Here is a 14,624-nt window from a genome sequence, read left to right as displayed (position 1 = left end):
TAATAAATCACCAATTATTCAGGGTCAGAACCCAACTCATACTGTCCCTACAGTATAGGAGCAATCCATTCAGTCCACACTGACCCTCCAAAGAGCATCCTACCCAGATCCAACCCCTTACCCTATCCCTGTAACCCTGCATTTCCCATAGCTAATTTATCTAGCACATCCCTGGACGTTCATGGGCAAATTTACCTTGGGCAATCCACCTAACCCACACATTAGTGGGCAGCGCGGTGGCACAGTGGTTAGCACTGCTGCCTCTCAGCGCCAGAGACCCGGGTTCAATTCCCGCCTCAGGCGACTGACTGTGTGGAGTTTGCACGTTCTCCCCGTGTCTGCGTGGGTTTCCTCCGGGTGCTCCGGTTTCCTCCCACAGTCCAAAGATGTGCAGGTCAGGTGAATTGGCCATGCTAAATTGCCCGTAGTGTTAGGTAAGGGGTACATGTTAGGGGTATGGGTGGGTTGCACTTCGGCGGGGCGGTGTGGACTTGTTGGGCCGAAGGGCCTGTTTCCACACTGTTGGGAATCTAATCTAATCTTTGGACTGACAGAGGAGAATGTGCAACTCCATAGACAGTCACCTGAGGGTGGAATTGAACCCGGGTCCCTGGTGCTGTGAGGAAGCAGTGCTATCCCACTGAGCCACCGCTGCACCACAAACTGAAAGACTTGACTTGAGCCTTAACAACCAATCTCAGGGGAACACATCAAAAATAGCCTGCTCTGTTCCTAGAACAAAAATCAGCTTCTGCTCAACCCAAAATAGAAACATAAAAAACTGGAACTGGGGAAATAGGCCATTCCATCAATTCAAAGTTGCTGAACCATTCATTATCATGGCTGATAAACTGAACAGTATGGTTTTTCCCCACTTTTCCCCAAAAGCTCCAAGTATCTATCTAACTCCTTTATGAAGGCATACAATGTTTTGGCCTTGACTGCTTTCTTTGGTAGTGGCTCACCACACTCTGGGTGAAGAAATTTCTCATCTCAGTTCTAAATAGCTTACGTGAACTGTCACCCCTAGTTCTGGACTCCACTACAATCTTCAGTTAAATAGCTTCAAGATTTCAAGACCATGGCTTTAAAACCAACAGAGACTTGTAGCTGCTGCTGTAATGTTGGATATGCCTCAATCATTTGCGCACAGCAAGCTTTCACAAACCGTAATGTGATATCTACCAGATAATCTTTTTAATGATGCTGATGCAAGGTTATTAGGTACAGTTACAAGATTTAAAAGACAGCCAGATAGGTACCTGAATAGGAAAAGTTTAGAAAGATATGGGCCAAATGCAGGTAAGTGGGACTACTTTCATTTAGGAACATGGTCAGCATGGATGAGTTGGACTGAAGGGTCTGTTTCCATGCTGTATGAGTCTATGATTCTGTGGCTCTATCCAGGACTCCCTTGCTCTTCTTCAAAATGGTGCCTAGGATCTCACATCCACCTGAAACAGCAGGCATGCCATTGCTTTAACTTGGAAGGCAGCAACAGCACTGAAAGTAGAACTCCATCAACATTAATGTCAATCTTGATTTTTTTTTTTGTTCAGGTTCTGATGAGGGACCAGAATTGAGGGCAGCTCAGTGGTTAGCCCTGCTGCCTCACAATGCCAGGGACCCAGGTTCAATTCCACCCTCAGGCAACTGTCTGTGTGGAGTTAGCACATTCTCCCTGTGTCTGTGTGGGTTTCCTCCGGGTGCTCCAGTTTCCTCCCACAGTCCAAAAGACATCCACATTAGGTGGATTGGCCATGCTAAGTCGACCATAGTGTCCAGGTATGAATAGGTTAGCTAGATTAGCCATGGAAAATGCAGGGTTACAGGGATGGGGGTCAGGGTCGTCTGGGTCAGATGCTCTTCAGAGAATCAACGTGCGCTTGCTGGACCAAATGGCCTGTTTCCAGTGTTGGGATTCTATTCTATTCTAGAATTCTCATTATTTTAACAGAGGCAAGAGAGCTCCCAACTGTGTCAAATGTTACATTAGGTTATTGAGAATGTTCTGTTATCACAATATATTTCTTGATTTCTTATTAAAAATACAAGACAGGTAGCTCTCTCTCTCTCATGCACATTTGTCAATAGAATGCAGAACCCACTTGTTCTTTCAATTCAATTGCCATGTGGAATATTCCACAGCAGAAAAGGTTAAAATATGCTACGTCAATGATAACCAACACATTTACCAAAATTTTATAGTGTCTGGAAGTCCTAGAGACCCTGAACTGGGGCAAATTTCCAACTAAAGCTCTCAATTCTCGACAGCATCACTGACCCACATGAAAAAAATCCTCTCAGGAATTCTCATGTTAAAGAAGAACTTTATCAATGATTGCAAAATATGTGTGTCAGCCATTGTGTTTCAGTTGTACAAACCAAGGTTTTTGCTCCATAGGCTTCATCCCATCCCTCTTCATCAAACCTTGTCAGCAAAAGTTTAAGTATGATTTGGAGGTGCCAGTGTTGGTCTGGGTGGACAAAGTTAAAAGTCACAACACCAGGTTAGAGTCCAACAGGTTTATTTGGAAGCACTAGCTTTCGGAGTGCTGACAAAGCTTGTACTTTCAAATAAACCTGTTGGACTATAACCTGGTGTTGTGTGATTTTTAACAAAGTTTAAATAGATGTCTCTCAAATGTCTATTAAATTTCTCCTGAAATTTGTCTCAGGTACTTGCCTCTAAACATTCCCTGTCTTGAGAAGTCAATAAGCTTTTTGCGTTTTGCATCTATGAACTCTTTACAGAACATTAATTTGAGTGGGTAATTTTACAGGTTCACAGCTTTAAAGTAGTCAAGTCAAGGCATTACTTGCTCACCTTTCTGCTATTTATTCCTGTTTGGCAATTTCTGATACTATACAGAATGTGATCATTTTAATTATTTAATTGTGGTAACACAGCACTCACAGCAGGCAGTTAACATTTGAAGGACCCAAGACTGAGCAAACCAGAATTACAATGCTTCCTGTGTCCTAGCCATATCCACTGAACACAGATCTTGTCATTAATGCAGAATCAGAATTATCCCTATTCATCTGCAAAAGTGACAAACTGAGAATCTGAGAAAGGGCTAGATACATTCAGGAGGTCTGACAGCATATGTGCAGGGGGTTTAGTCTTTTTCAGATCATCTGGAACTCGAGACATAAACTCTGTTTCTCTCTCCATAGATGCTGCCAAAGCTCCGAGTTTCTCTGCACTGTTTTTGATTCAGATCTTCAGCATCTGCGGTACTTTACTATTATCCAACTAAAAAAAGGCAGAGCCACTGCAGTTTCAGCAATAACGTGTTAAGCATTCAATTCCAGTCACTGATCAACGATACGAATGTTAGGAAATACTACAAGCTTATTTCATAAAAGGCAGCTTTGCACTCACTTAAGCTTTCACATCAATTAGAGTGTCATAGAAATGTACAGTAAGGGAATGTATCTAGTCCTTTCTCAGATTCTCAGTTTGTCACTTTTGCAGATGAATAGGGATAATTCTGATTCTGCATTAATAACAAGATCTGTGTTCAGTGAATATGGCGAGGACACAGGAAGCATTGTAATTCTGGTTTGCTCAGTCTTGGGTCCTTCAAATGTTAACTGCCTGCTGTGAGTGCTGTGTTACCACAGACCCTTCGGTCCAACATATCCATGCTGACCAGATCTCCTAAATTGATCCAGTCCCATGTGCCAGCACTTGGACCTCTAAAACCTTCCTGATGCCTTTTAAATGTTGTAATTATATCAGCCTCCTCCACTTCCTCTGGCAGCTCATTCCATACATGCACCACCCTCTGCATGAAAAAGTTGCCTCTTTGGTCCATTTTATATTTTTTTCCCCTCTCACCTTAAACCTATCCCCTCTAGTTTTGGACTCCCCTACACGGGGGGGGGGGGGGGAAGAGAGGAAAATTCACCCTACATTACAGTACTAAATGATGCCAGACCAATGTTTTAAAACTGCCAAGCTGACTACATATTAACATCAATGAAGAGCAGATTAGATATTAATTTCTCAGTTAGCATTATTAAAAAAAAGGTGTCAGCCAGTAATACCTTTAAGTCAGAAAGTTTTGGGTTCAAGCCTGACCGCAGAGACTTAAGCAGATGAATTAGGCAGGCACTCTAGGGAAGTGCTCGGAAAGGCTGCACCATGTTTGAGATGCTCTCTCTCAGATGTGACATTTAAACGCAACATTGAAAGTCATACAACTCACAGTCAAATGAGCTTTTTTCTTTTAAGTGCCAATTGTGACCTTAGGACAAGTCAGACCTCTAAATAAATAGGTCTTTCTTGGGAAAATGAAACTGCCAAGTCTGAAACCCTGCATATCAACTGAAATACATGTATGGAAAGCTCTACTGCACACAAACATAAAACAGAGTACAGCCAAAAGTATAACTGCTTCGGTCAGCTCAAATCTTTCAAAGGTAGAGGTCCTGGAGCACTTTTGGATGAAAGAAATGGCACTGCTCTCTGTAGAGATTATCACATTTAATTTTATCAAAATAGAATGTAATACTATCATAATGAGCTCAGGAAACAGCCGGCCAAGGTCACTCAGTTCACCTGTGCATTAAAGACAATCTAAGCCTCAGTAGCATGTCTTAAACTGAACATCTATTATAACAGGCACCTTTTTAAAATTTACCGTTCCAAATAAACGAATTGAGACTGCCAATTGTTCATACCGATTCAAGGATAATCAAACATCCATCTAATTTCCCTACAGCTTAACTAAGAGATTGAATTTGTCGACACCACTGCAATTTATTTGGAAATTAACTTCTGTTTTAAAAGTCCAAAACCCAACAGCAGTTCGGCACAACCAACTTTGAAGCTTCTGTGTAGTTGGTGAATAATCACATCAAAACTGGTAGGTTTTGTAATCACAAAACAAAATTAGCAACCCTGATAAAAACTATATCTGTAAGCATCCGATTTAAAACAGTAAAACTGAAAGGCAGTTATTGCACGGGAAAATAAAACAGACATAAGTCCCCATAAAAAGGAGGGGAAAAGAGGAAAATAAGCGGAAAATTCTTCTTACCTGTACTGACAGAAGCACCCACAAAAGTGCAGATATGGGTATTTGCCCGGTTATCCTCATATCCAGAACTTCCACTTAACAACTGTCTTCAGCCTGTGTTTCAATTTGGGTTTTTTTTAAGGAAAAGAGAGAACAATTCAGCAAAGCACAGTCGCTCTCACTTCGACTTCGTTTTCTGACTGAGGTGCAAATTGTAAAAAAATGTGAAAAAAATAATCAAGTCATACATCGAAATTAGTGCACCCCCTAAGAGCAGCTAGACACATTTAAATAAAATGACAGATGTGATTAAAAAAAAACAAAGTCACGAGCGCTCCCTCTCGCTCTAAGAAGGTGTCCGGCACTGAGGAATTCTGAGAGACTTGTAAACTCCTCGCAAACCATCGGCGCCCTCAAACTTTCCGGTTTATTTTCCATTTAAAGCTGCTTCTAACTTACAAAACTCCGGCTCTGGCAATAAATCTCATGTCAACCGTCCGCCGCCAGTGCGTCAATTCAATTCAAAGCGTGTGTGACACACACACACACACACACAAAAATAAGAAAAAGCTGGGTTTGGAGGGTGGGGGGTCACGTCTAATAAATCACCAACTCTTACCTTGCACTGGAGTGTGAGGAGGCTTCCCCACTGACTGAGACATTGATTTGTGAGGGTGTGGGCTTCAGAGCGCAGCCAGTTAGTTAGCTAGCGAGCTCCCTCAGGCTGCAGACACATCTGAAGCGCTGGGTTCAGTGCAATTCGAATTGTTCCCACTGCACCCCTCACTTGTCACACTGCTCCATCCCCCTCAGCCAAAGCGCGCCCCTGAGCGGCGAGCGAGCCCCGCGCACACGCTGCGGCGCGCCCCCGCTCACACCCACCCACCCCACCACTTCAACCAGAGTTGACACCGAGGGAGAAGTGGATCGCTGCTGCATTGGAAACTCACATCCACGAGCTCCTCTTCTTAACTTCACTCCCGCCCCAACTCATGCACTCCGCTCAGGAACAGCCTCCAAAATAAAGATCTCTAAGGTTACTGGCACATAGATAACATGAAGGACCTGGACTCTCCAAAACAAACCCCAATTCAAATTCTATTGACTGTCAAACCAACCTGAGTCCTACCCGACTATTGTTATGTTTGCTAGGAGACACCCCAAGAACCTGCTCAATAAATAACTCACTCCTTAGGGACTGAATGCCAGTGAACTTAACAATTGCAAACACATAAATCTTTTAAACTTTTATTTGCCCTAATCTACCCCCGGGATAACTCTGATCCAATTGCAAAAACACTCGCCCCAAGAGTTTGCCAGGAGTTGTGAATACCAGGCAATTCCTTTCCATCTGTTGTACAACCATCACAGCTGAGCAGTGGGGCATCACCTTATAATAAAACCAGAAAATGCAGGAAATACTCAGCAGATTGTACGGAACTCACGTCACACTGTCCTTGTGGATACAAAGCCTCATCTTCTGACTGAGGATAGCTTCCATCATATTGTTCAGCACTATTACCATCGTGCTAACGGATTGATTTTGAACAGACTCAAGAGCGTGGTGCTGGAAAAGCACAGCAGGTCAGGCAACATCCGAGCCACAGGAGAATCGACGTTTCAGGCACAAGCCCTTCATCAAGGATGCTCCCTGACCTGCTGTGCTTTTCCAGCATCTGCAGTCCTCACTTTCTCCTAGTTGATTTCAAACCGACTGCGAAGCCTCTTCCAAGGATGCCTACCTTGAAGAAGCTCTCCTCCTCCCTCTGCAAGGATTGATTTTGAACAATCAGGACTGGACATCCATGAGGTGTTGTGGGCCACCAACAGGAACAGAACTGTATTCAACCACAGTCTGTAACCTCAGCTCTGCAGAGCCCCAATTATTTCCTCTAAGCTAGAAGATCAACTTTCTTTCAATGAAGTGTGCACGAGGGCATGCCAGGAGCAGCACCAGGCATACCTAAAAATGAGATGTCAACCTGGTGAAACTACAAACCAGATGATTGGATGACTCACATGCCAAGCATCATTAGCAGTAAGTAATAGAACGAGCTAAGCGATCCCACAACCAATGGATCAGATCTAAGCTCTACAGTTTTCCCACATCAAGTTATGAATGATGGTGGACAATTAAAACAACTCAGTCGAAAAGTGTGGTGCTGGAAAAGCACAGCTGATCATGCAGCATCCAATGAGTAGGAGAGTCAACATTTCGAGCATGGGGGGGTGGGAGGAGGAGGAGGAGGAGGAGAAGGATAGATCAGAAAAAGAGAGTGGAACGGACAGGTGGGAAGAAAGATGGACAGGTACAACAGTGCAAGAGGGCAGTGCCGTCATGGAGGATTGGATCTGGGATAAGGTAGGGGGAGGGGGAATGAGGAAACTGGTGAAATCCACATTGATCCTGTGTGGTTGGAGGGTCCCAAGGCGGAAGATGAGATGTTCTTCCTGTAGACATCGGGTGGCTAGGGTTTGGCGGTGGAGGAGGCCCAGAACTTGCATATCCTTGGCGCAGCAGGAGGGACAGTTAAAGTGTTCGGCCACAGGGAGGTGAGGGTGTTTAGTGTGTCTGTCCCAGAGATGTTGTCTGAAATGTACCGCATGTTGGCATCCTGTCCCTCCCCAGTGTAGAGGAGTAGATCTTGCATGTCTTTGGCAGAGTGGGAGGGGGAGTTAAAGGGTTCGGCCACAGGAAAAATAAAACAACTCACTAGAGAAGGAGATTCCACAATGGAGGCGGCCAGCACATGAGCGCAAGAGATAAACTGATACCATCTTCAGTCAGAAATGCCGACCAGATGATTAATCTCAGCCCCCTCCTGATGTGCCCAGCAAAACAAATTTGATTCACTCTGTGATATCAAGAAATATTTGAAGCCAATGTATACTGCAGGAGCAAGGAGCCCTGACAGAATTCTGGCAATACTACTGAACACTTGTGCTCCAAAACTGGCTACACCCCAAATCAAGCTGTTCAGTACAAATAAAACAACTCACTAGAGAAGGAGATTCCACAATGGAGGCGGCCAGCACATGAGCGCAAAAGATAAACTGATACCATCTTCAGTCAGAAATGCCGACCAGATGATTCATCTCAGCCCCCTCCTGATGTGCCCAGCAAAACAAATTTGATTCACTCTGTGATATCAAGAAATAGTTGAAACCAATGTATACTGCAGGAGCAAGGAGCCCTGACAAAATTCTGGCAATACTACTGAACACTTGTGCTCCAAAACTGGCTACACCCCAAATCAAGCTGTTCAGTACAACGACAACATTGGCATTTATCTGACAATGTAGAAAGTTGCCCAGGTTTACAAAAAAGTAGAACAAATCCAACCAGCCAATTACTGCCCCGACAGTCTACTCTCAATGTGCAGCAAATTGGAAGGTGTTGTTAATGGTGCTATCACATGGAACTTAGTCAACAACGACCTGTGTACTGAAGCTCAGGTTAGGTTCTACCAGGGACATTCAGCTCCTGACCTAAATACAGGCTTGGTCCAAACATGACAAAAGAGCTGAAATCAACACAGAAAGTCAAAGTGACAGTACTTGACATAATGGACAGATTTGACTGAGTATGGCATCAAGAAGCCTAAGCAAGGTGAACCTGTGCTCACTTTTCACTTTACTCTTGAATCCAGTGCTTGGGTACACGTGACAATAAACTTAAACTTAGAGCTCAGTGAGCAAACCTACACCCTAATCCTCAACCTGAGCTTACAAACCTTCACAAACCTTGCAAAAAACTTAAAATGAATCTAAATCTAAAAGCAAAACTGGAATTGATGGGAATCAGCAGGAAAGCTCTCCACTAGCTGGAGGCAAACTCACATAAACAGAGATGGTTGTGGTTGTTCCATGTCAATCATCTCAGGATAGTACAAAACATCAATGCAGGAATTCCTCAGGGTAGTGGCCTAAGCCAAACCACCTTCAGCTCTTTCATCATTGACTTCCCTTCCATCATACGGTCAGAAGTGGGCATGTTGTCTGATGATTGCACAATGCTCAACAACATTCATGAGTTCTCAGATACTGAAGCAGTCCATGTCCACATGCAAGAAATCCTATACAACATTTAGTCTTGAGCTGTTAAGTGGCAAGCAACATTCATGCCACACAAGTGAGAGGCAATGACCATTTACAGTGAGGAAGAATCAAACTATTACCCCATGTCATTCCAGATATTAGCATTCTGGCTGTTACCAATGACCAGAAACTGAACTGAACCTGCCATATACATACTGTGGCGATGAGATCAGGTTAGGGACTGGGAATTCTGTATTGAGTATATCACCCCTTTCCTCCCTAGCACCTGCCCATTGTGTACAAGGCTCAAGTCAGGAATGTGATGGAATACTCTCCACTTGCATGGATGAATGGAACTTCAACTCTCAAGAGGGTTGGCATCATCCTGGACAAAGCAGCCCACTTGGTTAGTACCTTCAACATTCACTTCAATCACCACAACGCAGAAGTGTGTACCATCTACAAAATGCACCTCAGCAAGGCTCTTTTAACAGCACTTTCGAAAGCCACCACCACAGACATCTAAGAAGACGAGGGCATCAAATAAATGCGAACACCACCACTTGCAAGATTTCCTTGAAGACACGCCATCCAGACTTGCCAATCCTTGCAAGAGGTGACATCACAATGCGGATTAAATTCATTGATGCGTGGATGTAGGAGGATAAAAGTAAGGCCTTTGCTGAGGACTGATTGTTCCTTGCTGAGTCAAAATCATGGATCTGCCTCACTAACAGCATTGTGGATGTACCAACACCAAAATGACTACAGCGGTTCGAGAAGGCAATTCTCCACCATCAAGTACAATTGGGGGGAGGGCAGGACAAAAATACCTGACTTATACAGTGACTTCCAATGCTCCAAGAATGAATAAAGGCTCACATTGCTATATACATATCCATGGATATGTGAATCTGACTGATTATGAAATATGAACACAGTAACACCACTGCTAATCTTAGCACCTCTTGTCGCTACCCCAGAGCTCAACAAATTGCCTTGTCTAAGAATTCAGCTATGTTTATCCAGGTCAAGGTGCATACTTGCTCAGTCACATCAGGGGTGTCTAAATTCTACTTTTTTTAATAGCCCAATCATAAACAAGCAATATAAATTTAAATCTTGACACTGTATAAAAAGCTAACATCATTCCCGTTTCTGCAATTCATGCAAACTGTATGATTAACTCCTTCAAAACGCTGAACCACCTATGAAAAAAGTGAAGCAACTTTAATTGAAATATTGGTCGCCATGGCAATCAATGTTAAAACTGGAGTTAGGTTCCTTGAGTCATTTTGTGCTTAAAAACACAAATGTCCAAGGTGAACTACTATACATGTTAGTACTGTGTATTCCTTTCTGAAATAACTTGCAAACTAAAATATATTATTGAATATATAAGAAACACTGCAGTCAGGAACTAGAGGATCTTTCTCCACAATGATATTCATGAAAATGTGACATACTGTCCAAGCTCTTTGTCTTGCAATCATCAGTACAGAACCTCAAGCATACCAAACCTCAAAGGGAACAACTTATGCTAAATGAGAATCTTCTTTCAGCAATAATCTCTAAAAGCATTAGTTTCTATGCACAATCACAGAATCATACAGTACAGCACAGACCCTTCGATTTTATTGAGTCTGTACACCAAAACTACAAGGCACAAGCAGTTCACATAAATTAAATTATTTATTTTGAATGTTGATTTTTTTTTTCAAAAAGCAATTTCAGTTTTTAACTATCCTTCCTGCTTTCTTAATAACATGGGATTCTGAGGATGAAAAGTGGATCCATCATCTGGACAGAGCTCAGAGAAAAATCTTCCTTTGGTTATACTTCTGCCTAGAGGTCAACAACGTTTATCCTTTTTTGGGGGGGGGAAGTGATGGCCTGTTGGCATGCACCAAATGCTTTTTGATTTTAATTCACTTTTTCAGCATTTAAGTAATTTTCATATCTTTTTGGTTCATTGTTTTACTGAAATGGGCTGCAGGCAATCTGTTTCCAATTTTTCAATGAAACCAATTTAAACCGTTATCTCTCTTTTCCACACAACTTTTTGATAGGCTCAACAAGCAGCCAAAAGTCCTATATGTAATCAATACATTCATTCAACTTGTCTACTGCTTTACTTTCTCAATCAGGAGCTCATGAGGAAGTCATTTTTAGATTTTGGAATTTTCTGAATCTTGATTAGAATATCTAACGACAAGTATGTGTACAAGAAAACACCATAATTATACCTTATCCAAAACATAAAGCAGAGATAAATTATGAAGCAGAAATGGGCAACACGGTGGCTCAGTGGTTCACACTGCTGCCTCACAGCGCCAGGGTCCCAGTTCGATTCCAGTCTCAGGCGACTGTGTGGAGTTTGTACGTCTCCCCATATCTGTGTGGGTTTCCTCTGGGTACTCTGGTTTCCTCCCACATTCCAAAGATGTACAGGCCAGGTGAATTGGCCATGCTACGTTGTCCATAACTATTAGGAGCATTAGTTAGATGGGGGTGGGTTACTTTTCGAAGGGTCGGTGTCGACTTGTTGGGCCAAAGGGCCTGTTTCCACACTGTAGGGAATCTAATCTAATACAAAGACTGGTTCTTCCAATATTTTAATGCTGCTTCTTGACATCATGTACTGTTAAGAGACCCACATCTCACACCTCACATAAATGTTTTCATTGAAGAATCTTTACTGAGTTCATGATTACCATTTACTCCAAACTATTCACTGAGAATTCTGGGATTTGCTTCAACACACCAACGCAAAAGGAAGAGGTAGAGGTGTTGGGGGACGAAGAGGGAGTATTGACAAAGACAGACAGAAATATGGAGAGACAATGAAGGACCACTATCTAATAGCATGGAGAGAGAAATCAAATGGGTTTGTGACTTTGCATTGTTTTCATGTGCTAGACAATCAGTGAAATGATGCTTTCGCAATTTACTGCATCATCCAAACCCTGAAGTCGTGAATCATGTTTCAGAAAATAAATCTGCTCACAAAAGTTTTAGAACAATGGGTGTTTCTGGGCTTTGCCTTCCGAGAGTGGAAAGGTTTTGCTGTATATTTAAATTTTGCTTGCCAGATGACTTGCAAAGTAACACGACTGGTGGATAAATCCCAGATCATGCGAATTAGAGTTCTGAGGAATGGTCACTTGACCTGAAACATTAACTTTGATTTCTCTCCACAGATGTTGCCAGACCTGCTGAGCGTTTCCAGCAATTTCTGTTTTTGTTTTTGAATTACAGCATCTGCAGTTCTTTCATTTTTTAATCGTGTAAAGTACACTATTTCTGAGTGGGCTGTGAGACAGAAGGGTTCATGTCCACAAATATTTGAATGTGACCATCAAGTCGATAAGCCTATTATGAAACCATTTGAGATACTTGGCTTTGTGTAGCAAAAGGGACAACATTTATAATGAACCTTTACAAACCTTCTGATTAGATCTTGTTCTTATATGCAGTTATGGTTGCTACATTTTTGGATGAATTTCATAGAAGGTACAGATGAGATTTACAAAAATGATATCAGGAATGATGGAGCTCAGTGACATGGAGAGATATTGGAGAATTCCAGGTTTGTCTTCTGAGAGCAGATGTGGTTAAGAGAGACCTAACAGTGGTATTTTTAAAAAATGAAAGGATTTGACAGGGCATGGAGTGAGAAATTATTTATTCTGGCAAGTAAGATAACTGGAGCTAATAAATTTAAAATTAATTGGCAAAAGAACTAGGAGGAAAATGCAAATAAATTTATTCACACGTAGTTAAAATCTGGAACACACGACTGAAAGATTAATGGAAACAGATTCCATAAAAGCTTTTTCCTCTAACAGTTTCTAAAAGCATTTTCTTTGAATTTATCTTTTCACAGACCCGCATTTATTGCCCGACTCTAATTGCCCTTAAGAAAGTGGTATGGGAGCAGATTTCTTGAAATGCAGTAGCATAGGGATACTCACAATATTGTCAGGGAGGACGTTCAAGCATTTTGACTCAGCGACAGCGACAGAAGAGCAATATCAGGATTGGTGTGTGGCTGGGAGAGGAAATTACATGTGGTGATGTTCTCACATACCTGCTGCCCTTACCCTTAATCTTTTAGCGGTTCTACACGATGTAATTGAAAATGTATTTGAAGATAACTAAATTATAGGGTTCTAGAGAAAATACTGAGGTGTGGTATTAAATTGGAAATCTCTCTTCAAGAGTTAGCAAAGGTAAGACAGCACAAATAGCCTCCTTAACTACAAGGTTCCCAGTTGTATTTTGATCTGTTGGTATTTATAACTTTAAGTATATCAATTAATAAAACATATAAACATCATCCATCTTTGCAAGCAGCATTGACAAAATCAAACAGATATTTCTAATGTAGGATAGCTGTGCTTTTTCTTCAATAGTTCAATTCCTAGTTTTCCATAAATAATAAATCCAAAATTGCATGTCAACTAAAAATGTACCCATTGCGCTTATAAACATACATGCAAGATCCGAGAGAGAGATCTATGGTACAAATACACAATAGTTAAGTGATTGTTGGTTCACAGAGCAATGTGATGCCAACAGCATGGGTTCAATTCCCATCACCGGTTTGAGGTTACCCTGAAGGACTGTCCTTCTCAATCCCTTCCCTTCCATTGCCTGAGGTTTGGTGGCCCCCGCGGTTAAATAACCACCTGTGGCTTCTCTCTGATAAAGACAGCAACCCCTACGGTCTGGTAAGACTGTGGCGACACACACATAATGGGATGTGATTATCATCGATTAAATAATTTGACGACAGCTATTACCCTGGAATGTTTAATTAAGAAATAAAGATTGATTGGCGCCACAGAAGTGTTTTGGATACAATATCGCGCTAAAATAACACAATGAGGAAAACATATAATTGTATGGAATGTTTACTAACATGATTCCTGTCTGACAACGTGGGCCAATACTACAGGTGGCTGTGAACTTGTTCAAAGAGAACAGCAATTGACAACATTGAAACTAAGCGAGATGTTAAAGTTAATGGTGCCCATAACGCGGTTATCGAAAATATCAACACCTAAAGGGTTAATAGACTTCAACTAATCTACTTTAGCCGACTTGTCACGCGAAGTCGCTGCAAAGTTGTGAATGCAAATCTTTGCAAACAAAGGCTGGTGTTATTTCTCCATAATTGCATGTATAAATGTTATCCTCTTCTACACCAGAAACCATAACGGGCAGGAATTAGTGAACAGTGCAAACTATTTTCCAAATGCAGGAGTCCAAACCGGGGGAAACAAAATAAAACTTTACCCCGTGGTTTCAAATATTGTAGAAATCTTGGCAAAAAAAGTGTGACAAAAAGTAGGAAAGGGGAATCTGAAGAATGTTTGACAGGGCTTTATGATTATTGGGCTAGTTAAAATGGGAAAAAAATCATACAACTTTGTTTTAAAATAAGATGTTCACAAAACAAAAGCCACTTAAAATGCCAGAGGAAAAAGCTGGGGATAATCAGTGAAGTGTTCCTATTTACACCAGTTACTGCAATCAGTGTAAACAGTACCA

The 14,624-nt window shown here is 41.8% G+C and overlaps 1 protein-coding gene across 3 annotated transcripts in view; it reads right to left on the bottom strand.

Annotated features, from left to right (window-relative positions):
- Window positions 1-5,849, bottom strand: part of adamtsl3 (ADAMTS-like 3) — a 672,454-nt gene extending 666,605 nt beyond the window's left edge. For 2 of the 3 annotated variants that reach the window (XM_043677597.1, XM_043677600.1), the window contains exons 1-2: window positions 5,650-5,849; window positions 5,052-5,144 (exon numbers count right to left, since the gene is read on the bottom strand). In XM_043677597.1, the coding sequence (XP_043533532.1) occupies window positions 5,052-5,111 (60 nt within the window). In that variant the 5' untranslated portion in view covers window positions 5,112-5,144; window positions 5,650-5,849. Of the gene's footprint in view, window positions 1-5,051; window positions 5,145-5,489; window positions 5,557-5,649 lie in introns of those variants that run through there. The other variant, XM_043677599.1, reaches the window with a different exon arrangement.
- Window positions 5,850-14,624: the final 8,775 nt, after the last annotated feature.

This window comes from Chiloscyllium plagiosum, chromosome 36 (assembly GCF_004010195.1).
Source record: "Chiloscyllium plagiosum isolate BGI_BamShark_2017 chromosome 36, ASM401019v2, whole genome shotgun sequence".
In the NCBI taxonomy this organism is placed as follows: Eukaryota; Metazoa; Chordata; class Chondrichthyes; order Orectolobiformes; family Hemiscylliidae; genus Chiloscyllium; species Chiloscyllium plagiosum.
Note: the sequence above shows the minus strand (reverse complement) of the source record. Positions and strands in the feature narration are given on the sequence as shown.